Below are 25938 nucleotides of genomic sequence, written 5' to 3' on the forward strand. Positions count from 1 at the left end.
TGGGTGAAGTTTATCACGGGCACAACATGACTGACGCCCCCGGTACAGAACAGCCATTGTATCCATGCTGCACGAGGTATGGAGAGGGCATGTAAAGGGACGCCACGCTCCAAGGGTTCTGCATCAGCTCTGATAAACCACTGCAGGGGATGCTGGGGATGGGCAGGAGGATGGTGGGAGCTTGGCCTCTGTCTTTGTGATTACGGGGATCCCCTTAAGTAGGATGTGCATAAGAGTCTCACTTAATTCTTTTTACTCACACAAAAGTACCAATCTCAGCTCCATGCTGCTCCCCACCCAAAGACTGAGGTGCTCATACTAACGAGTCGGAGAAAGCAGGATAAATACACAGGCCCTGATCCACCTTTACACCTCTCCAGCAGCGTAAAGGAGCCTTGAAATGGATACATCTAATTCACACTTTTTAACGGTGTATTTACGCTGCCGGGGTGGTATAAGGCAGCCTCCGTGTCAATGAGAATCAGGCCCATACGCTTTGCAACATGACCTGAAGGTCATCAAATGCAGGTCCTGTCAGATCAAGAGAGAGTAAATTCATGTTTAAGGCACTTAACAAGCATGTAATTACAGCAGCCCTGGGAATAATACTGCTGTTATTAGCGGGGGGGGGGGGGGGGGGAGTGAGGCAGAGAAGTTAAATATTTTTTTGAAGGTCACACTAGACATAAGCTTCATAGCCAGGATCTTCCTGATGTCCATTCCCATGTTTAAATCCATAGGAACATACCTCTTTAATTTAGTCTCTCAACAAATCTGTATAGCAATTATTATCACCTCCATTCAACAGATGCAGAAACTGGCAGCGAGAGCCTAAGTAACTAGTCAAGAGCTGTGCAGCTGCATTTAGAATCCAGATCTCCTCACATCCAAATCTCTTTCCTAACTGCTAAACAAGACTTCCTAGTTAACATTAAACACTTAACAAAATAAATGTGATTTTACCTGTCGTATTTTAAGATTAGTCTCCCCATCAAGATTAGACGTTTCAATATAGCACATTGCCTGAGGTTCACTGCAGAAAGCACAGTAAAATTTTCATGATTAAACATTTCATAAAACAATTACATTGAGCCTTACTTGTGCTTTGAAAGTACCCAACTATAACTATTCTCGGTACATGATATGGCAAAAAGTTAAATTCTGAGGGTGAATGACAGAGTGCCATTTTTTAAAAATCCCTTTTAAAATTACTTAACGTAAAAATGACTTAAATGATTTCTTAAAAGAACACTTCTATCTGAATCAGTACAGATGCTATCCAGCAAAAACAAGGAGCTTTAACATAAGTACACATCATTTCTAGAAAATATTAAAGAACCTCTGCTTCAATTCTTCACATTATTTAATAACTCAACTGTTTCACTTTTGACAAATTCTCCTTCTAGAATTTTTCTTCCTCAAATTTGTTGAGCAAGAATGCTAGAAAATCATAGCAACATTAAAACAGGGGAGGTTTTCAAAGTGCAGAGGACAGTTAGGCACCAGCTCCCTTCATATCTTTTTTCCCCATAGAGCCAAATCTGGCTATAGGCTGCTCATACAACCTACCAAAAAGCCTTGGCTGTAAGGACAGCAGAAGATGTTAATGTTCCACCTTCCTGATTCTAGTTCCCCGCAAACGTGCAGAGGCTACTCTGCAGGTGTCCTGTGGTTGGAGCCACAAAGAGGTATTCTGGAACCAGGGTTAGACTCAAGGAGTGTGGTCTACTAGAGTGTTTGTGCCCCTACATCCCCACACAACCCTGTCTTACAGAAATTACTGCTCTTTCTAGCTGGAATAGTCTATCCGAGGAGAATTAGAATCTTCCCCAGAGTTTGTACCCACTTATCATGCCCTGTAGTTCATAAATTCATAGATTTCAAGGCCTGAAGGGACCATTATGACCATCTGATCTCCTTTATAGCACAAGACAGAACTCCTCCACAATAATTCCTAGAGTGTATCTTTTAAAAAGACATCCTCACTTATGGCTATGTATCACAATGAAGGAATTCACTGCCTACTTGGACCCAGATATGCATTTCATCTTCCAGTCTTTGCAGACTACTTTCAATATATTGAGATGCTGTTCTATACCTCCTGAAGCAATCAGATTTAAATTAATCCTTGTATTGCTGCCATTTTCCTGACGGCCAGACACCTGAATGCCAGACAGATGCAGATATGCAGATCTAGCCATATACACAGATATATATGTGGTATCCAGAGAAATACATTTTCTTTTAGAAGTCAGATAGCAATGGCAGTTGGCACACAGGTTCCCAGCTTCACACATATGGGCAAACTAAGATCAAATCCAATGGATGCTACAGACTCTAATACAGGAACTCCTCACTTAATGTTGTAGTTATGTTCCTGAAAAATGCGACTAAGTGAAACGATGTTAACAGAATGTAATTTCCCCATAAGAATTAATGTAAATGAGGGGGTTAGGTTCCAGGGAAATTTTTTTTCACCAGACAAAACACTATGTGTATGTGTGTATATATATATATATATACACACACACAGAGAGAGAAAGAGAGAGAGTATAAATTTTAAACAAACAATTTAATACTGGTACACAGTGATGATGATTGTGAAGCTTGGTTGCGGTGGAGGAGTCAGAGGGTGGGATATTTCCCAGGGAATGCCTCACTGCTAAATGAACTAGCAATTGACTGAGCCTTCAAGGGTTAACTCTCACATTCTAGGAGGCAGCAGAAAAGGAGGGAGGGCAGACAGAGACACACACCCTGTGTGTGAGAAAAAAAATGCACATTTCCCCTTTAAGTAGCTGACCCCAGGCTTAAGTACACTGCCCTGTTAATTAAATCAGCTTGCTGAGACCTCCTCAGATGGCAGCTACTGCCTGGAAGCTCCCTCTGTCGTGTGTCCCCCTTGCTCTATAGAAGATAAGGTAAGTGGGGTGCAGGAGCAGTGGGGAGGGGGAGACACCCTTACATTAGCCCTCCTCTTCTCCCCTCCTCCTGTACAGCAAGCAGGAGTCTCTGGGAGCAGCTCCAAGGCAGAGGGCAGGAGCAGCACATGGCAGAGGGCAGGAGGGACACAGGTGAACTGCAGGCAGCTGCTGCACAGGGAGCTTAGGGGAGCCGATAGGGCAGCTGCTGATCCACTCTGGTTCCAACCACCCACCAGCTAGCTGTAATGGGCTGCTCTTCCTGCAAGCACTGGACAAAACAGGTAGCTGCCAAAGATGTTAAAAGGGAGCATTTCACAACTTTAAAGAAGCATGTTCCCTAACTGATCAGCAACTTATCAAAATGACATTAACCAGGATGACTTTAAGTGAGGAGTTACTGTACAAAAACCACTATGGTCCATATTTTTGGTTGTATTATGAACAGCAAATACACTGCAATCTAGATAGCGGATGAGATGCAGCACTTATATCACAGGCCAAGAAAGTTTTACACACAGTTCTTCACATAGAATATCAGGGTTAGAAGGGACCTCAGGAGATTATCTAGTCCAACCCTCTTGCTCAAAGCAGGACCATTCCCCAATTTTTGGCCCAGATCCCTAAATGGCCCCCTCAAGGATCAAACTCACAATGCTGGGAATAGCAGGCCAGTGCTCAAACCACTAAGTTATCCCTTCCCCTCTATCTGTATAGGTACCTGAAAATGCCTCTTATACCCAGTGCAAATGAGATCCAACTATGATCTTTAATTGTTTTTGGTCTTTTTTTCTGCCTTAAGAATTTCTGCTGTCTGTAAGATCCCTTGATGTAATCTTTATGTGAATAATCAAAATAATAGACAATGACTCCTTAATTTAATTTTATCAGTCAAAACAATATACCTGTACACATGTGGCACACGATACCTTAATACAGCACATACCATATACAAATCAAACAATCCATCCTTGCAGAGCATGCAAAGCTTTCTGGTGAACTGAGGGCTATTTTATTATTATTACCATCTCAAAGAAGCGTTATGTACATAACAAAGCTACCATGGTAAAAGCAAAATCACAACAGAAATGGCCAGTACTAAAAGCAAAGCATTTTGTAAATTAAACAGCACATGCAGGACCAAATTATGCCCTCAACTATACCAGTGTAACCTCACTGACATCAGTGGCGTTATTAGGGTGGTACTGACAGAATAATTTGGCCCGCGTAGCTTAAGAACTAAACCCCAATGAAGCAGGTAAGTGGGAAAGAAAGTTTAAATATAAAATGTTGGGGGAGAAATCCCAAAATGGAATGAGTATCCCTCAAAACTGGAAATTGCCATTCTGATTAGAGTGTGGTTGTATCCCCAACCTGCACTTAAATTTGGGAGTCACTTGGCTAGTAATAAATAATCAATAATAATTGTGGGCTTTTATTTAAATAAATCTTATTTTTAAATTTTGACCTAAATCCTAGAACCAACTAGGTATTTGAAGTACTTCAGATTTTGGGTGCTCAAAGTCATGAGTAAAGGGACAATATTTTTCAGACTTACTGAGCACCCTCAGGAAAACTGATGGAATTTCAATTGGGCACCCTAAAACTGCAGCACACCAAAACTCTAGTCACTTGAAATTTCAGATCTTCATTTTTACCTTTTGCTATCTATCTCCACCAGAGACACTGCTTCTCTTGGTGACACAAGAATGAGACAGTAAGTGAGGGCACTGCAGGAAATGTAGGCCAATAGCTCAGAAAAGACATTTCTCAGAAAGTTAGTAATCTGTTTCCCTCTCCAGGAGGGAATTTCAGGGCCTGGGGATCAGGGTGACCCGTGGTTATTGCTAGTTAGAGAAAAGGAGAACACCCACAAGACCCCTGGTTCGATGTTTGGATAGTGAAGATAAGACCTGCAGTCTTGGGGTTTGTCTTCGCTGCAAAGTTAACTCAAATTATAACTCAAATGTCGCGCCTAACTCAAGTGTGGTGGTGCTTTTAAACACAAGTTGGCTGGCCCATCAGGGGGTACAAGCTAAAACTTCAGAGCGCGCAACTCAGCAGATGCTAGCATCAGGGCCGGCTTTAGGAGCTGCAGGGCCCAATTCGAACAGTTTTGAATTACTGGAAAAAAAAAACCACGTAAAAAAACCTGTGGGGCTTGTACTCACCGGACGGTGCTCCAAATCTTTGGTGGCACTTCAGTGGCAAGCCCTTCACTCGCTCCAGGTCTTCAGTGGCACTGAAGGACGTGCTGCTGAAGACCCGGAGCGCCACCGGGTGAGTAAAAATTAAAAAGGCGCCTCTAGCCATGGAAGGGATTCTCACTGAGTGCGGGGCCCTCTTAGGCACGGAGCCCAATTCGGGGGAATTGGTGGAATAGGCCTAAAGCCAACCCAGGCTAGCATGACCACTCTAGAGTGTGGCCACAAGCTAGTTCCACTCGAGTGCTGACAGTCCTCCAATGCCTTCTCACAATTCTCTGCCATGCAGGACCGGCTTTAGGCTGATTTGCACGATTCCCTGGAATCGGGCTCGGCGTCTTTTTAATTTTTACTCACCCGGCGGTGCTCCGGGGGGTCTTCGGTGGCCTTTCAGCAGTGGGCCCTTCAATCGCTCCGGGTCTTCAGCAGCAGGTCCTTGAGTGCCCCCAAAGACCTGGAGCGCAGCCGGGTGAGTATGAATCTAGCCCCACACTTGCTAAAGCCGGCCCTGCTCCCATGCACCCAGAGAGGACAGACAAATTCTCCCATAATGTACTAAGAAAGAATTTACAGAGCAGCTCATCTAACTGCAGTGCAAAGATCCATGAGATATGGCCCCAGAAGTCCCAGGGCTTGTCTACACGTACAGTGCTGCGGCACTTAGTGAAGATGCTACCGGTACCAAAAGAAGAGTTTCTCCCATCAGCGTAGATGCTCCACCTCTCAGAGAGGTGGTAGCTATGTCAACAAGAGAAGCCTTCGCACTGTCTACAGCAGGGGTTAAGTTCGTATAACTAGGTTGCCCAGGGTGTGGATACGTTTGTACTGTAGACTAGACTTTAGTGACACACATGAATAAGTGAAGCACCAGAGCAGTGGACACAGCAGCTCAAATGTTATTCTGCAGTGTGACTGCTTTCTCTCAAGCAAGGCTAACTCAAGTGAAGTAACTTGAGCATACATAACTCCAGTTAACTCTGCAGTGGAAGAAGGCAGCACAAGTACTTGGGGGCAGGGCATCAAGTGTGGGGGAAACTTGCTGGAATTTTTTTCTGTTGAATTAATATAAGGAAACAAAACTAAAGACAAGTTCTTTTGCTCACCACCAAAAATCACTTGGCTGCAAAATCCTCTGAAGGCTTGTCTTCACTGTTAAAAAGGGTGTGTTTTATACCTTGGGGTGAGTAACATACAGGAGAAGTCCTGAGGTAAAAAACACAGTGAGGACAAGTTATATCATGAGCTGAACAGCTCTATACTCCCCTTGTCCTCAGTGAATTTACCTCACGATAAAACTAAAGTATTGGGTCTTCACTGTGTTTTTACCTCAGGACAGCTCGTGCTTCCCAGTTACACTGAGGTAAAAAAAAAATTGCATTTTTTTTAAAAGCAGTGAAGACCTTTTAGAAGTGAGAGGCCTTTCAGAACTCACTGAGCAATCTGACTGCACTCAGCTTTTGTCATACCAAATCCCCTCCCTACAAATCTGACAGAGTCAATTTTCCAAAATGCTACAGTGAGCTCAGTTTCAAGCACCACCAATTTGAACACCATCTTACCTGGCTGTTCCTGAGAAGTTATTCACAATGCAAATGAAATGAGAGTGTGACTGGATAGGATCATTTCTTTCCCTGATAAGGTAAATGTATCTTTTTGATACAGAAATGTTGTTATCCAATTCACACTGCAAGGAAGAGAGAGGACTGGCATCTAAGATCTTTAAGTTTACACTTCCTAATGATAAAAATAATTTCTTTAAAACCTCAGTTCAGCAGAAGCATCATGTCACACTCACTCAGTATATCTGACCTGGAAGATACAATGATCATGTCTGCTGGAAGATGCTGCCCATTGGTGACCTTCACAATGTCTCCTACTGCCACCTGTTGATACAGGGGCAGGAGTGCAGCAGCAGGGAAGAAGAGAAAATGAACACAAATTGTTCCTCTGGATTATTAATTTGTTAACTATTCCCTTCACAAAGGGAGGAAGAGTTTCGTATCTTACAAAGAACATCTACAGTGATGCTTTGAATTCAGTCTGGTTATATTCCATTGAGAAATAAAAGTACAACATCAGGGCTCATTTCACACATTTAATGAAGGAAAACAGTGTCCACCACCGACAAAAAATACATAACTTCAGAAGTAAGTTTCAGGTCTCAGTTTTTCCTTACTTTAAATAAGGTAACTGAGCCCCTCCTTATCACTCCTTCCACTGCCTGAACTAGCCTGTCTGTATGCAGTGGCTCTTCTTGACAGCTGATAAGAGATGCTTTCCCAGGTGCCATAGGTTTTCTTATCTTTGCTTTTGTCTCTACCTCATCTGTTTAATGTATCGTCTGTTTTACTCTTCCTCTGACCTCTTCTCCTCCCTTTTCTTCCTTGGTTCCATGTTTTCTCACTACTCACCAGCTTGCTACTCTCCTCTTACTTGAACTCTTCTCACATTAGATGCTTTTCATCTTAAGCACTTGTAGCATTAAACATCAGCAGGTGCTCTGGTATGCAGCAACACAAACTAGGGGTAGATGCTTTGAATACTACCAGCAACTATGTTTCACTTCTCACATCTCACCTGATTAGATGCTCCATGGCCTGTTCCTAGAGATGCTGAGCACCCACAACTCCCAATACCTTCCATGGGAGTTGAAGGTGCTCAACAGCTCTCATGCCTAGACACAATGGAATCATCTGTCCTTGTTCATACAAATTATGAACTGCTGAATTGAGACTGAACATCAAGACATAATCCTAATGCTGGAATGGACTCTGAAAAGTCAAGCAGTTTCCAAAAGTAGATAGCAAGTTTGTTCGTTATAACAATAAACTTCACTGGAGAAGACAAGCCTGACCCTTTTCCCATTGAAGTAAAATTCCCAGGGACCTCAATGGTAGCAAGATCAGGTCTAATAACTTCTAATAAACCAGCTCTGATATTTTAAACAGGTGATATGCTAAACACAACTGAGTAATTATGACAAAATAATGGATAAACTGGAATCCTTGTGACTCAGAATGTAACACATATAGTCAAGAATCTTTGTTTAAAAATGTGAAGACTTTAACACAATGTGAAAACATTCCATATTCAGCCTTATGTGACATCTCTAATTCACAGTCTGGTAGAAAAATTAAGAGATAGTGGCACATCTCAGCATCAGCTTTACATTTTCTGGGATTCACTGGTTTTCATCAGAACCTTACTGTTGTTTAAATATAATTTTATGGGTTTAATTTCCTGATTTGGTTTTCAAAGTCCTTCTCAGAAAGTTACAAGGGATGTACATTATTTATCACTTACCAGAATGAAGCTCAAAAAGCTATTTTGGACTTTCTGGTAAATATAGATTTATAATAAATTCTCTAACAGCCACAGGCCTGGCCTGAAAAATCTGTACTCACATGAGTAACCTCATTAAATACAATCAGAGTATTAACCTAGGGTTAAATTCACAATTGTGCACAGGGTAAGAACCAGGCTTATGCACCTCTGAAGTCCCACTTAAATCCTAAAAAAAAAAGAGTTTAAGTGGGATTTACATGTCCGTGCATAGGCCTTGTGCTGGCTCTCTCTTCACAGGGGTTTGTTATACCTGTACAGATTATCATTGTGATTGAGGGTTTGTAGAATCTGGTCTAAAAAAATATGAACTTCTTATAGGGAAAAGTTCTCATTGGTTGGGCCCCAGAAATTACCAAAGTTACATAAGTCTTTAAATAAGGCCCAGATCCTTGAAGGTATTCAGACTCCTAACTTCTAAAGCCTAAATACCTTTGAAGATCGGGGCCTAAGACTTCGGAGAAAAAAATTCCCATAGATCTGCGGGGAACATATAAAGTTATTAAAAACAATATTAATATAGCTGTGCCATTGCAGTGAAACTAATTTAACTTTTATGGGAATGAAAGCAATGTGCTTCAGAGGAGCAACCAGAACAGGGTTCTAGTGTCTATGGTAATATCAAGAATATTTAATTGTTATTATAAAAGTAACAAATGGACAACTGTTATTCGAAAAACAGATGAATTGGACACAATTTTAGGGCCCAGATCTGCGAGCTCTGCATTGCTACCAGAGTGCAAAGCAGCCACAAAAAGCTGCCCTAAACAGGCAGCCAAGGATTCCCCCAACACAGGGGACTCATTAGGCATTGTAAATCCAGTGTCATTGACTCTGCCCCATCCTAGAATCATTCCATAAAAAGTAATTCTTTTCAAAACATTTTTAAAATTGTTTTTTTACCTCTTTCCACATAATGGTCTGCCACATTCCATTTCTTAAAACTGAAATAAAAATAATCAACTTTAATTAATTTTTATTTATTACAATGCATGTCAAAGATCAACATGATTTATGCTATCCAAACAACTTAAAGTACAGGAAGTATATATGCCAAATTAACTTGTGTGCAGGGATAGAATCCTAAATATTTTTCAGAAGTTGGGATCAGATTTCATCCTCAGATGTGTGCGAGTGCATACATGAATCAGAGTCAGGCACACATGTTCCAGGGCAGAATCTGGCCCTCAGTACATTGATACCAGTCAGCTCTGTGTTCTTGGTGAACTAGGGTGCAGTATCCAGCCTGACTCATGAAAGACACACACACACCCCAGCCTCTGCTTAAACCAAAACCCATCAGAGGAAAAAATTTGCAGAGAGCAGTGAAGGGCTTTGGAAGACACAGCTAGACCCCTTCTGACAAGGGTGACAAGATTAAGACATCTCCATTAGCATACAGAATGAAGAACAGAGACAACTCCCCTAGCCTCATCTGCATGAAAGATCGGACAGGGAGACATCTCAATTTGCATACAGAATGGAGAAAGAGAACTGCACTGAACTCTGGGACCAGAAAAAGCAGGGAAGCACTGTATCATGGGAATCTCTGCTCCAGATGTTAATGAACCTACACCTGCACAGCTCAGCAGTTATCAGACCAATTCTAGTAATGAATCCTTGATTGATATCCAAAATACTGAAGCAGCCTAGTTGCATTGTGAATTCCCTGGAAGAAAACACCACCCATAGCCAAGAGTGATCAGCTCCTATTGTCCAGCCTAAAGAAAACCCTTGAGTCATCAGTTTACCCATAAACAAATCTAGTGTTCTCCCTTGAGCCACTGTATTTTTGCTACAAAAATCCCTACTCACCTTCCAGTCAGTGTTCCGATGCTTAGGTCCAAACTATGCATCAGCTCCACTGGGATTCCATATTCTCCTGACTGATCGTGCTGGGGACTCTGCCTGTCTCCTGCCCTCAGGAACCTGAGCTACCACCATCACCTGGAAACCCCAACCAGTTCAAGCTTCAGGGTGGTGAAGTCCCCTTCTCTTTCTCATTCTCTCTCTCTGTTTTCCTTTCTATCTTAGGTATTAACCTTTAATAATGTAGGTTATGTTGGTTTAGCCCTCCTTGTGTAGTTATCACTAGTATTCAATAAATAACTTCTATGGTTCAGTTGGTTGCTTCTCTCTCTCTTGCTGAACTTTACTCTTTTGTGTTTTTAGCTTCCCCCATTCACTCTGCAGCAACGCCTCTTTTACCTAAGCTAAAGATCCCTGCAGCACCCAGAATACTGTGGGGTTTGCTCATCAAGTAGGTTACTGCCAGTACAATTGTGATGTGAGAGTCGGGATAGAGATGTGCTGAATCTGGGACACATAAGGGTAACAGCTTGAAAGTGCTGCTTGACCCAGTCCATGGAGCCCAGGGGCATATAAGGAGAGGCAGCTTGAAAGTGCTGCTTCCTCCAGCCCAATGAATCCAAAGACATATAAGGGATCAGTTTGACAGTGCTGATTGACCTGGTCTGCTCAGACTTGCTCTGTTAATGTATGCGTGGGTGTGGGTGTGTTCATCTGGTTATGGGGCTGGAGGATCCCAGCCCTGGGGAACCTAGGTCCTGCAGGATAGCTCCATTGGGAGGGGACTTGCAGAAGAGAGAAGCAGAACTCTATATAAAAACACAAGTGACACAAGCAGTACATTGATAGAATTACCGAACATCTCCCTCCCCCAGAAGAGTAACCCGAATAAATGAGCATACCCCAAAGTATTGGGCAAATCTCATAACAAATTGGTGGAGAATGCGGGCAACACGTGACCCTAATCACGTGGTAATTGTTGAGTAGTTGCTGTGAAGCAGGGAAATTGAGGCACAGACCTGAATAAGCTTACTTTCTTTTCCTTTTTCAGACCAAGCTCCTTTAGCAAGGTGTCTCTCTCATAGACTATTCGGTAACCTTCTGTTAAGAAGTGTACTTAGAATACCTGTGGAACTGTGAAATAAGGAGTTAAGAGTAGTGCCTTCAAAGTAAAGGTTTTAGAAAGAGCTGTTGGTGGGGATCATTAGTGAAATAAGGAAATAGAGATGGCTGAAAAATACTTTTTTTCTGCTTGCTGGGGATGTGAGAAAACCAACAGGTTAGAGAGATGGGTAATGAAAAACGGGAAATGCCCCTGGGAAAGGGGGTATTTTAAGGGTGAGAATCCCCTGACTGAATCTAGTCTGAGATTTGAACAGTACTGCACAACCTTTAAGCCACATGGTAGTGCAAAGGATGCAGCTGCTGCATGGGCATTATTTTATGCATGTCTAGACATGGCTGAAATGGCAAAGAGAGGGCAGGAACTAGAGCTTGAGAAAAAGCACTTACAACAGCGTTTGAACAAATGTGAGACAGATGGGTATGAATTGATAGGAGAAGCTCAGAATGGTGACTGTACTTAGAGATATATAAGAGAAGAGAGACAAGGCAAGCAGGAACGCAGAACAGTATAGAACAGAGTTAACTCGCACAAACGTTCTGTTAGAAGAAGCAAGAGCAGCAACTCGCTTCTTGGCAGAAGAGAACAGGGCAGCAAAGGCAGCAGCAGATCATCACGAGTGTGAGGCAAAGATTAGTAAATTGCGTGCCCAACTTAGTGCCCATAAGGGGGTAGTAGCAGCTGTAAGGTTGAGAGAGGATTGTGATTTGGACCCCCCTGGGAAAATAAAGATACCCCCTGATGCTGTCCCCAAAAACCCATTTAACCCCAATTGGCCACACATGCATAATGTTGCCCCTGTTTCCACAAGGGAGGTTAAACACATAGTTGCAGGAGCTGATCTTCCTACAACAGAGCTGGTCACAGATGTAGTAGGATGGTCTCCTACTCAAGCCAAGGCTATTGCTGAGAGACTGTGGCCACTGAACTGTGACACAGCCGTTGCATGGCTGGCCCGTGTTTGGCAAATGTACCCCTCTGCTGATGGCATTGACTTAACCCATTAACAATTGGCTCAGTTCTGCGCCTCTCCTTGTGATGCAGATGCTCTAGACATAGGGATAGGTTCTTGGGAGCAGACTGCCACTGGACCTGGGAATGGATGATATGTGCTCTTAAAATATTACTGCCTGCGTCTTCCCTTAAGAAACTGTATATAATGGAAGAGCAGAAACCAGGAGAGGCCCCAGAAACTTACCTAATTTGAAAAAAATGCTGGCAGCTCTTTCTGATTCATTACCCCAGTCAGAAGAGAATGGGATTATCACTTTCCAGTATCAGGGACATGAATTAGTACAGAGCACTTATGCAGGACTAAATTCTCAGACAAAATTGACCATGGGGACTGTGGATTTAGAACACCTAACCTGGAGTGAACTAGTGGCAAAAATCAAACAGGCAGGAGATTTGCTGCGAGAAACTGGTGTCTTGAAAAGACAAGTCAGCAAAAAGACTACCTCAGAGCCCGTGCAGGCTATCACATTTACAAATAATGGTCCTCACTCTGTCAGGCACCCTCCCAATCTTAATTCCCCTATCTCCCACAACCCTGGACAGCGCCGACCCAAGGAGACCTTTAGGAACATGATTTGGAAGGAGCTGGTGAATTTAAGGGAGGATATGGGAAAATATGATCGCTAGCCCCTCAGCATCCTGACTAATTCTTTGTCTCAGGTCATGCGGAAAATGGAGTTAATGCAGAGAGCTCCCCCACAACCCACTGCCCTGGTACGGAGTGCATCCCCCGTCCCCACTCCTCGTCAAAGCCAGATCCCTGCCCCCTCTTCTGAGTGGAGGCTCTGGGAGTCTGACAATCAGTAGGGGTGCCCAGTTCCCTAGGGGCCTCCCCAGCTGATTGCAAGACGTCAGTGCGATGTATGGAGGAGACCCACTGTGAGGGATACAGTGGGGAACCCAGGGATGTTAGCCCAATTGCTAGCGGATAGGATCTCCGAACGGAGACCCACCACTAAACAGGGGTCAGGTCAACAGGTATGAGGGAGAAACTGTCTCCCATGGTTTGTCTCTTGGGAGTGGCAATTTGCCTGTTAAGAAAGCCATCCCACTCTCCCAGTGTTTGTCTGTGAAAAGTCATGTGGTCTGCGACAAGGGAGAGGGAAGTTCAAACTCTTTGTCTAGTCAGAAAAGCAGTTTAACTGCTGAGGGAGAAAATGTTCTGTCTGTTCTGTCTGTGGAACAGGCAGAAAGTTCCTCTAAGTTTATGATGACTGAGGATTTGTCAGTTGTGCCAGATGTGGTTCTGGACTCAACTAAAACCCAGGAAGGAAGTGTTACTACGCTTGTGTCTGTTGGGAGTAATGACTTACCCATGAAGGGAGCTACTCCAATCTCCAAAAGTTTGTCTGGGAACAAAGTGGAGGAAATTCCAAACCTTGTGAATGTTAAAAATGGCAGTTTATCTGTTGGAGGAGAGTTTATCTCCAACCTTCTGTCTGAGGAGCAGACAGAATATGCCTCTCAGCTTATGCTGATTGAGGTTATATCGGTTGTCTCAGAAGTCGTTCTGGACTCAACTGAAACCCAGAAAGATGCTCAGAAAGATGTTTCTGTAGAGCAACCCCTAACTGAAAAGGGAAAGGACAAAATTTCTGGGGGAAATGTATTGTTGCCTAAAAGTGCTCCTGAAGGAATAAAACCTCATGCTAGCTTTTGCAAGTAATTTGCTGCAACTGAAGGGTGTGGAAGTGGATTGACTGAGTTAGCTCAGAATGAATCATTGCCTGTAGCAAGCAACAGTGTAAGTGCTGAGGAATTTGGTTCAGTTTCTAGCTGTCAAAGTTTCTCAACTGTGTATGAATGTGTGGAAGCCGTCCCTACTAAAACCAACACCGCCTCTGTCACTGCTAAGCAGCTCTTTACACACACCTGGAATGGCCGCAGCTCTGTTGTGAATCAGGCCAGCCCCAGTGTTTGTTAGCTAGAAATCCTGAATGGGAAAAATGGAAAACCCTGGCAGAAATGTTTTCATTCTTCACTGCTCAAAGAATGGAAGGAAAATGGATGGGACGTACACCATCAAACACACCTACTGACAGCCTCCTGGGTGCTGGAAGGTGCAGAGTAGCCCTGGTTTCCTCCACTGCTTGGGGAACAACCATGCCCCTATGTGTCATTATTGTCACTGGAACTCAGACACCTCCATTACCCAGAGATGAACTGCAGCTGTCTCTGGTCACGCCAGCAGGCAAGAATATCACACTTGTGAACTGGGAACCGCTGAACTGGACTTTAGCTGGACATGACTTGATTCAGCAAGGTCCCTCAGACTGGGTAGTTCCATTAAGGGGCATATATTGTAACAAGCTCATGCCAACAACTTGGTTTAAAGTCTATGGGCATATTGCCATTTCAGAGGGATTTCATGAGCCTGGTTGATACAGAGTGGAATTGGGCCAAAAAAAAAAAATTTGAAATTTCAACCCTCTGATCACAAACCTTGCTCCCCTCCGACATTTAAGAGCCCCAATTTCAGGACCCCATCTATTGAAATTGGATCAACAAGAACATTTGGTTCTTCAACCTCAGACTTCTCTGAAGGAGGTTCAAATCCATTAGAGGGTTAATATCTCTCACACTGCACCTACGTGTGCCCTCTTGATTGGAACTAGCCATAAGGGTTGGGATGAACGGGTAACCTGAGGATAAGTCTCAATGTTCCTTCGATGTTATCCTGCAAGAGGGGTCTGTTATTGTCTATGCTAGTAAAGCATGTGTGTGTAAGGACAAGATGTAATATTGTACTAATTAATGGATATGAAAATGATCATTCCTGAAACACATTATGGTGTGGGGGGGAAGATTTGTTGTACATTACTGGGTAATGGCAAAGAAGTTTACAATGACTTAATCACACCAAATGATCTATCTAGAATGTTTTCATTCTTTTTTTTTGCACTTCACTCATCCCAGAAAATGTATCTAGGAAGCCAACATAAGAAGCAAGCTATTACCTCCATGGGAGTGGGGGAGGAGGAGGTCAGGCCAAAAGGTACACACTGTCTTCATAGATTTAAAATAAAAAATTCATGTCACTTCTACCCCAAAACCAACCTCAATATAGAGCAAACTGATTTTCCTAAATTCATTTAGCTGAAAATCTTAGTTAACCAAAAGTCACTTCTGTCATCGGAGCTTACACTAGCTAAAGGTCCACTCCTGCAGATCTCTATGGAGGTGGTGATTCAGTTTTACAGAGTTTTAAAGTTCCACTGGGCTGAAGCTAAATCCTTGTGCAGCTACTAAACCCCACAGGACTAGGTAGTTTAGCTTCAGGCTTCCTTGCCAGGGCATTCCTAAGTTCTCAGTGCTGATGTTAAGTTCCTATAGCACTGAAGACCTTTGATAGGCTTGAAGATACTGATTATCTGAAGCCCCACTTTTATGTAACTTTTTCAGTGTCCTCTATGATCTTAAAAAAAAAAAGGTCAGTGTTCTGTTGTGTTGAGGAATAGACATCAACAGTGATGCAAACGTGGTTATTAATAATTTTATTATAATTGTATATAGATTTAGGTTATTACATACTTGCCTTCACCTTCAGTGAAGATAAGGAAATATTTCCATTAATGTCATACACATGATGAGTGAAGAATGATCATTTGTGTACTTATTAAAAATTGATCTGGTTGCTAACTAAAATGTTCAAGCTAATTAAAAAAATCCCTAAAAAAGCAAAGAATCATCACCAAAAGCATCAAAGAGAGTGACATCTGTTTAGCCAGGAAACCATATTTGTTGCTTCTAAATGTGTTTACACAGATTCTTTATCTCATGAAAAGATTCTTAGGATATTTATGTTTTAGAAACAGACCTGATTATGTAACAGGACATGAGGATGTTCTTTATACAGGATATAATACCTTTCCAGGCTACTGTACCCCTTTCAGTAGTCTAATTTGCCTTGTGTACCTCTAAGTTTCACCTCACTTAAAAACTATTTCTTTACAAAATCAGACATAAAGATACGAAAGTGTCACAGCACACTCTTACTGAAATATTGCTTACTTTCCCATTTTAAAAAAAAATCAACTGGAATATAACTATTATACTTACATTTCAGCATATAGTATATAGAGCTGTATAAACAGTCATTGTCTGTATGAAAGTTTAATTTGTACTGACTTCACTATTGCTTTTTATGTAGCCTGTTCTAACACTAGGCAAATACCTAGATGACTTGAAGTACTCCCTGGAAGACCTCTGCGTACCCCCAAGGGTACATGTACCCCCGGTTAAGAACCACTGTGATACCAAGAATGTGTTATCAGAGCTCTAAACTAAAGTCACAGAAGTGGACGTCTTTACTCCTCTTCTTTGCAAAGAGATAAGCCTTAGTTTAAACCCACAAAAAGAATTCTGAAAATATTCTTATTGAAAAAACAGATTTCTTTTACAGGCACTTTGAAGCTTAATTCTTCAAAACTTTAAGGGTGGGAAAACTATGGTTTGGAAATATTTTCCAGATGATATCGATTACTTGTATCTAACTTGAGGTTTGTCTTAAAGGTTCTCCCTCAAATGTTTAAGATGGTATAAGCTTCCTTTGAGATGTTTATTTGCAAATATTTTCTATTGAAATGTAAATACTTCATATAATAACAACAGCCAGATACCATTGTTATGTGAATAGTCAGATGTTTTATATACAAATATTCAAGGTCTTTTAATGCTATAACAGATGACTAAACACAAGAAGCTATTTAAGTATAAAATAGTTATATTAATTGGGGAAATAATTAGTTATCTGATAATGAATCAGCAACTCCTTATTCAGAAATCCTCTAATGGGAATTTGTGCTGACAAAGTTAGCATTAACTCCTGCCAAGTCCCTTTTCCATGACGTTGACCTCCCGTGAAGTTTTGGAGTGAGGAGGATGCAGGTACAAGGAAGACACTTTCAGTTTGGCTGCTGTAGGTGGCAAGAGCTGGGAAACAGTAGAGAGAAGCTGTCCAATATATGAATATCCTGAAATCCATTGGATTTCCCTGTAGATCCTGGAACATTCATGCTATTTAAGGAGGAGAACTCCTCCTCCCACCCTCCCAAACAGGATTCTTGGAGGTCTTTGCAAGTGTCAACTCTTGAAGTTTTCCATGAAACTTTTCTATTATTATTATATTTATTTTTCCAAAAACCACTACAATGTATAGTCTACAGAAACAAGAAATGATAGGCCAAATCTTACCTGCCTCTCTTGTGCTAACTCAGGGATGTGATCACCACTATTTTAGCCAGGTAGGGTTCTTACTGTGTCTTAGGGGGCACCACAAGACAAGCACAATACTTATTTTATAAATCGAATAACTGATATTTTATCATTTATCAATTTTATAACTAAAGAAAGGAAAATAAAACAAAAACAGAGCACTAGCTAGTAGTGAAAAATGGTTACTTCAGTTATAATCTCTTCTGTGTGTCTTTCTATGGAGAGCTTTCAACAGATTATACCTGAGAGGGGGATCACTCTTCTCTAGGTAAAATAAGACCAAAGTACCATTAATCTCAAAATAGGTAGTAAATCCTGCTTCTGTGCATCTGAGGTGAAATCTTCACTGCACAGTTAACTAGAGTGTAGATAACTCGGTTAACTCCTCTCAAATTAGCCTAAATTGAGTAAGAGTAGTCACACTGCAAAATAACTCTTGAACTACACAATAATTGTATTAGCAACACAGAGTGATTATGTTTGCAGCTGACAATTTGTGCTCACTCATGTTATAGCCTATCCCCTTTGACTGGTAAAAACACCACCATTCTCGAGTTAAGGATTTGTGTGTATGGCTGGGACCTGAGTTGGGGCAACACTTGAACTACAACTCAAGTTAACTTTGCAGTGAAGGCAAGCCCTGAGGTGTCTCTTCCCCCGTATTTTCGGGCTCACTACGACAGGATTCTCACTAATCACATCTTTGCTGGGTGAAAGGATGATATTGCCCTATATTTCCAAAGACTACATTAACCAAAACATTCTCATGAACTAAATGCACTTGACTTGAGAGCCTCACAGAAGTTGCAATGAGTAAAAAGACTATTCTGTATCTGAAAGCCACAGCAAGGAATGCCCTATGTCAAAATGTGGATGTAAAGAACCAAAAGTCAAATTCTGCCTTTGGATTCACACAATAAATTCCCCTTGAAATCAGTGGGCTCTATGTGCAAGTATATGAAAGAATATTTTGGTACTACAGAATGTCAAAACTATAGAATAATAGCAGACCATATCTGGTTTGGAAACACATTGCTTAGAGATCAAAACCCCAATGTGCATGCAACCAACAGTGCTATACTAAACTGCAGTTGGGTCACTGAAACACCTGCAAAGATCACACATGAGTAGATCTTCAAAATTTTAGCAATTTGCTCTCCAAAGTGTTTTTCTGGAGGCTAAGATTTTTTTTTTTTTTTGAGAGAGAGAAATGAAACTATACCTTAAAATACAGTGATTTCACTTAAAGCATTTCTTCCATTTGAAAGATTCTAAGTGCAGCCAACGTACTAATCATATTTTTTCATTTTTAAAATAAGTTATGGATGAACTGATATAGCAACAGTAAAGCTTGCATTAACAAATAGCAATGTCTCCATGCAGTTATTCAGTCAGACTGGTGTCCTAGGGTTCAAGAGAAACAGATATCTCTATATCCCAGGACATCACACCCTTTATCCCACCAAGATCTTCATATCATCATTCATAATGAGACAAAACATTTAAGATGACTAATTATCAGCACCTAGCATTCAAACAGTCATGCATGTACATCTTCCTCGAGTTCTTTAGAATTTATAGAATCAGAAGACAATACATGATTAGTTTTAAAATAATGATTCATCTTCACAATACATTTGCATCTGGCCATTCCGACTGCATAATATTTAGTTAAAAAATGAAACTACATTAGGATCTTACCTAGTGTTTTCTTTTTGTTTACTGTACTGTCTGCCTTATGTCGTTTCTGTCATGAAACAAACAAACAAAAAACATTTAATTACACTCAGGAAGATTCCACATTAGTAACCTATGTGCTGAATGAACAAGGCAAAAACTGGAGGAGCAAAGGACAAGACAGAGATCTCTCTTTTGTCAATTAAATTAGATTGCCTATGCTGTTTTATGCACCTTTTTGCTTAGAATTACAAAATCGACTTTCTGCATCTAAATTAGGAAGTGCTATTCACTAAGCTGAAAATGTACCACTTACACTTTGCTCAGCAACAACAGATAACAAGGCAAGTTAAAAGCTGCCTCCAAAAATGCAATGAGAACAAGTGAATAATTCTACATGATGGGAGTTAGAATATGTGTAGGCAACACACTCTATGTGTAATTTGTCCTAGCTTTATGTATTCAAAGCTTCTTAATATACAGTAAAAAACTGACATCATTCAAGATCTGACAGGAGACAAACCTTTTGACTACAATAACCCTACTTTCCTGGAACCATGTAATACTTATTTTACAAAACAGACTGCTCACCTCAGCAGGAATTTTTCTTCCCCCTTGTATTTCTTAATATTTCATCTACACTTGCCAAGTGTCAGAATTTGTCTGAAAGGCTTTGTCTTAAGTTACTCTATAATCGTAAGGTGCTGAGTACACTTTTACCTAACTAAGGCTACGTCTACACTACAGGATAAATTCGAATTAGCTTAAACCGATTTTATAAAACAGATATTATAAAGTCGATTGTGCGCGTCCACACTAGGCACATTAATTCGGTGGTGTGCGTCCATGGTCCAAGGCTACCGTCGATTTCTGGAGCGGTGCACTGTGGGTAGCTACTGTAAAAGAATGAGGCCAATAACGTCGATTTGCATCCACACTAACCCTAATCCGATATAGTAATATTGATTTTAGCGTTACTCCTCTCGTTTTGTAGGAGTAAAGAAATCGATTTAAAGAGCCCTTTAAATCGATATAAAGAGCAGTGTAGTGTGGACGGGTGCAGCGTTAAATCGATTTAACGCTGTTAAAATCGGTTTAACAGCGTAGTGTAGACCAGGCCTAAGAAAGCAAATGAGGGTGCCTTTCTAGGTAGGGAGTGTGAACGAGAATGCGAGGAAATACTATTTTGAGAAAGGATGGGAGAAAATCCTCTTACCTTCATTTTTAATTTTTTCCATCTCTCTTCCCTGTTTATCATATGTCTGGAATGGAAACTTTTTCTAACTTAGCTCACTTAGCCGCAGGACCTCAATTTGAGTCAGCAGCTTTGAATGTCAATTAAAATAGTTGGTATAGTTTTGTCTAAGCCTGTCTCACGTAAGAATATACAGCCTGTGCAGTGAGAGCATCTATTAAATGACCAGAAAGAGATGCACAGCTTCTGTTAGGTTTTCAATTATTTTTACCATCCTGGGTCATTGTCACAAGGTAGCTGGTCCCTGCGGATAGACTGAGCCCAGCTCCCCTTGGACTGGAGCAGATGAGCCCAATCCAGGTAATTAAAGAAGACTTGGGCTACACCTGGGCCTATAAAGGGCTGCTATTAGGCAGCTCAGGGAAGGACGGATTGAGACAGATGAGCAAAAAAATGCTGGAGCAGAGCTAACTCAAGTGGTGGGTCCCTGGAGCAAGGGGGTCAGGGGCTGAAGGAAGCAACCAAGTGGCTGTGGCTTCAACAGGTCCATCTATACAGCAAAGAAAAACCCGCAGCTAGCCCACACTAGCCGACTGGGGATTGCGGGACTCAGGCTGTGGAGTTGTTTTATTGCTATGTAGATGCCCAAGCCTATGCTCTAGGACCCTGTGGGGTGGGAAGGTCCCATTGTTCAGGCTCCTGACAGCCCAGAAGTCAACACAGCAATGAAACAACCCTGCAAGCCTGAGTCCGCTGGCACAGGCCAGCCATGGCTTTTTCTTTGCTGTGTAGGCATTTCCAGAAGGGGAGCAGAGCTGTTGAAGGAGGAAACTGCCAGGAACTTGAGTACCAGAGACCCCTGGGATGGGTGGCTTAGAAGCCAGAGGGCTAGGTATTGATTTAAGATGGTCTTCTGTTTGTTTGCTAACCTTTGTTATAATAGAATTATAAACCTCCTTCACAGAGACTGGGCGTGGCAATGCACGCTTGGAGCTGGGGAGCAACAGCGGCCCCAGGTGACAGTCATCCTTTACATCCTTTAAATCCTAGACGCCCCATCATCTCGGGCATTGGCACTCTTACTGAAGGACTGTCTGGATATATGGACTCTCTACTCAGACCCTATGCCACCAGCAGTCCCAGTTATCTCCGCGACACCACTGATTTCCTGAGGAAACTACAATGCATTGGTGACCTCCCAGAAAACACCATCCTAGCCACCATGGATGTAGAGGCTCTCTACACAAACATCCCACACACAGATGGAATACAAGCTGTCAGGAACACTATCCCTGATGATGCCACAGCACAACTGGCTGCTGAGCTCTGTGCCTTTATACTTACACACAACTATTTCAAATTTGATGACAATATATATCTCCAGATCAGTGGCACTGCTATGGGCACCCGCATGGCCCCACAATATGCCAATATCTTCATGGCCGACCTGGAACAACGCTTCCTCAGCTCTCGTCCACTCACACCCCTTCTCTATCTACACTACATTGATGACATCTTCATCATCTGGACCCATGGGAAGGAGACTCTGGAAAAATTCCACCATGATTTCAACAGCTTCCACCCCACCATCAACCTCAGCCTGGACCAATCTACACGGGAGGTCCACTTTCTTGACACCACGGTGCAAATAAGTGATGGTCACATTAACACCACCCTATATCGAAAACCCACCGACCGCTATGCCTACCTTCACGCCTCCAGCTTCCATCCCGGGCACATCACAGGATCCATTGTCTACAGCCAAGCACTGAGGTACAACCGCATCTGCTCTAACCCCTCGGACAGAGACCAACACCTACAAAATCTCCACCAAGCATTCTCAAAACTACAATACCCGCATGAGGAAATAAGGAAACAGATCAACAGAGCCAGACGTGTACCCAGAAGCCTCCTACTGCAAGACAAACCCAAGAGAGAAACCAACAGGACTCCACTGGCCATCACATACAGCCCCCAGCTAAAACCCCTCCAACGCATCATCAAGGATCTACAACCCATCCTGGACAATGATCCCACACTTTCACAGGCCTTGGGTGGCAGGCCAATCCTTGCCCACAGACAACCTGCCAACCTGAAACATATTCTCACCAGTAACTGCACACCACACCATAATAACTCTAGCTCAGGAACCAATCCATGCAACAAACCTCGATGCCAACTCTGCCCACATATCTACACCAGCGACACCATCACAGGACCTAACCAGATCAGCCACACCATCACTGGTTCATTCACCTGCACATCCACCAATGTAATATACGCCATCATATGCCAGCAATGCCCCTCTGCTATGTACATCGGCCAAACTGGACAGTCTCTAAGGAAAAGGATAAATGGACACAAATCAGACATTAGGAATGGCAATATATAAAAACCTGTAGGAGAGCACTTCAACCTCCCTGGCCACACTATAGCAGACCTTAAAGTGGCCATCCTGCAGCAAAAAAACTTCAGGACCAGACTTCAAAGAGAAACTGCTGAGCTTCAGTTCATCTGCAAATTTGACACCATCAGCTCAGGATTGAACAAAGACTGTGAATGGCTTGCCAATTACAGAACCAGTTTCTCCTCTCTTGGTTTTCACACCTCAACTGCTAGAACAGGGCCTCATCCTCCCTGATTGAACTGACCTCGTTATCTCTAGCTTGCTTGCTAGCACACATATTTATACCTGCCCCTGGATATTTCCATTACATGCATCTGAGGAAGTGGGTATTCACCCACGAAAGCTCATGCTCCAAAACGTCTGTTAGTCTATAAGGTGCCACAGGATTCTTTGCTGCTTTTACAGATCCAGACTAACACGGCTACCCTCTGATACTTGACATCCTTTACATTGTTTTCCAATCTGCTTCTCAGGAAAGGTCTCCTGGCTACGAAATTTATCTAAATTTCAAAGGCAAAGTACTAAATTATCCTGGCTTACTACAAAAGAAAGTCAGTTCTGATTAGGGATGTCTTTTTATTTATCAGATGAAAAAGGGATGTTGCTTTCCATTTTCCTTTTTTTTTTGGAAGAGATTTATTGCTAAGCAAAATGCTGTTTTCCCGAAGTGGAATCTAAATTCCAGTGAGGGGCCAGCTTCAAAAGATTCAAAGTTTCCGTTCAGAGAAAAATCCAAAATTTGGATGTGGAACCAAAGTTTATCCAAACAGTGGAAGGTTCCCTAGTGATCTATCTCAGTCATGTGCCAACAGCCGTCAATATCTTCCTTCTGATATTCATCCACCAGTGACATTATTGCTAAAACAAATTGGGCATTTTAATCTCTTTGATACTAAAATGTACAACTATACTTTCTCCTTTTCTTAAAGAAAGGGCAGAGTTAAAGGCTCTAGAGAGCAGACCTAAGATACTGTTCAGGATGGCAAAATCACACTTTTGACTACTTAAAGAGAACAGATACAACTGATGGCTGAGGGATGAAAACATTATCTAAAGTTGTATCTGTGTACTACACTTGAGTTTAGAGGAAAAGAAAACAGAGAAACAGCATTGTTGTTTGGTTGTTTGTTTTTTTCTGCTACCATATATAATTAAAGATTCAATTTCTTGGCTACAAATAAGTGACTTTGTTTCTACTCAGAGAAGCCTTTGGGCCAAATTTTACAAAGCAGCACCTAAATTAGCATAAACAGAACTGCTGTTAGTTCTTTTTACACATGTAATTTTAAGTAAAGATTTTTTGCACCCTGATCCTGCTGGATACAAATGTGTAAACTGGGATACTACATAGTTAATTACTATACTTGTGCAAGAAACATGGAGCTTTGGAGTGTGCAAAACAAAACACTGCAAGCTAAAATTTGGGTATGCAAATTCACATTGTCTGTGGAAGCCAATTTGAAAGTTTGCCCCTTTATGTGCAATTATTGTGCTACACGTATTAGAAGGTGAAAAGAGATGAGATTTAGTGAGTGTGATTATTCTTGCAAGCACTGAAATATTTATATTTCTCACACTTCCAATTAAAATATATAGGTATAGCCTCTTCAAAATTTGCTTTTCTCAATATGTTTTAAACTTTGGAATTCTCTTGATAAAATAAATTCAAATATTTTTATTATGGGGCAGATTCTCCACTGTTATAAATAGATAAAGCTCCATTTGTTTTAATATTGTGTTTTCGTAACCCAGTTCAAAGTTCATCTGCATTTCCTATTGTACATATGCTTTCACGTCAACACACCAGCCCAGACCCATTCAATTATTCAAAACAGACAGCACACCTAGTGAGACATACATATGTTTAATAAAGTACTATTACACAATGATAACGAGCCGACTCCTGAGGTCCTGTCTCAGGCAAGCTCCTCTTAAAGTCAATGGACTATTTACCTGAGTAAGGGCTGAGTAATAACTAAGCAAAGATCTCAGGATTTGATCCAACAACGGTTACTGTGTAACTCTTAAAGATGCATTTACTACAGCTGTATGTGTTTCACTGGTTGGAAGCCTACTTGTTTCCCAAATTAAATAAATTATACTCACATAGTCTTCTATAATCTCTTTGATGCCAGCAACGGTTAGAATAAATAGCAATGGCACCAAGGTGGTATATCTTCCTGTTGGAGAGACATCTGGAATTTGCTGTAAAGGACAAAATAGAACTGCTTTATGCAGCAAATCTATGATTTATATAAGGTAAAGTTTAGAATTTTATGAATATATCAAGTGAGAAGTAAAACTAGAGCAGCAGCCATAAGGGATAGAACCTTAATCATCTCAGCTGCACTCTGCCCGCTACCCCACGTATACTGGGGCTTATTCTGACATCATAAACTTTGAGACGATTCAAACCGATCCATTTTCAAGCCAATTAAAAACAACATGTCAGAGAAATCTTTTCTTCTTCCCCTCCCACCCAAATGTACAAGTTTCCCCTAAAAATGTATTGGTCAGAGGTGCAGGATGGATCATAGTAAGTCCTGTATCACTGAGCTATTTAAGATTCAGGACCAGAAAGTGAAGCTTTATAAACAGTAGAAAACGGAGATTCCCAGTGGTTTATACAGCACTTGCTTACAGCTCTGAAAGGACTGGGATATCAGACCTTTAAATCATAGCATTATTTTGCAAAAGAAAGCTATCATAGGCCATTTTAGAATTTCTACAATTCTTTTACTTACACATTTCTCTCTCCCTCCCAGGCCTAGGCAGATGAACTCATTCAGGTGGTGTAAATCAGCATACCTCCATTTTCTTTATTTACACCAGATGAGTATCTGGCCCACAGTAACTAAAACAACCTGGCTTTACAAGCACACGTATGCAAAAAAGAAGCTTTTTTAGTCTCTTTGGTCAGTTTAAAAGTAATTTACGGTGAAATTAGCAACAAGACTTCTTATTAAATTGGAATTTACTTTGCAAACAGCTTTCAAAATCTCCAACTACCCTTTAATTTCCTGTTTAAAGTT

At 41.6% G+C, this 25938-nt stretch overlaps 1 protein-coding gene across 2 annotated transcripts in view; it reads right to left on the minus strand.

Annotated features, from left to right (window-relative positions):
* Nucleotides 1-25938, minus strand: part of ATP8A2 (ATPase phospholipid transporting 8A2) — a 591777-nt gene that overhangs the window by 507038 nt on the left and 58801 nt on the right. For both annotated transcript variants that reach the window (XM_030562288.1, XM_030562284.1), the window contains exons 4-8: nt 25013-25111; nt 19329-19374; nt 9371-9411; nt 6935-7008; nt 964-1033 (exon numbers count right to left, since the gene is read on the minus strand). In XM_030562288.1, coding sequence (XP_030418148.1) covers nt 964-1033; nt 6935-7008; nt 9371-9411; nt 19329-19374; nt 25013-25111 — 330 coding nt within the window. The remainder of the gene's footprint in view (nt 1-963; nt 1034-6934; nt 7009-9370; nt 9412-19328; nt 19375-25012; nt 25112-25938) is intronic.

Source organism: Gopherus evgoodei, chromosome 1 (assembly GCF_007399415.2).
Source record: "Gopherus evgoodei ecotype Sinaloan lineage chromosome 1, rGopEvg1_v1.p, whole genome shotgun sequence".
NCBI classification, from domain to species: Eukaryota; Metazoa; Chordata; order Testudines; family Testudinidae; genus Gopherus; species Gopherus evgoodei.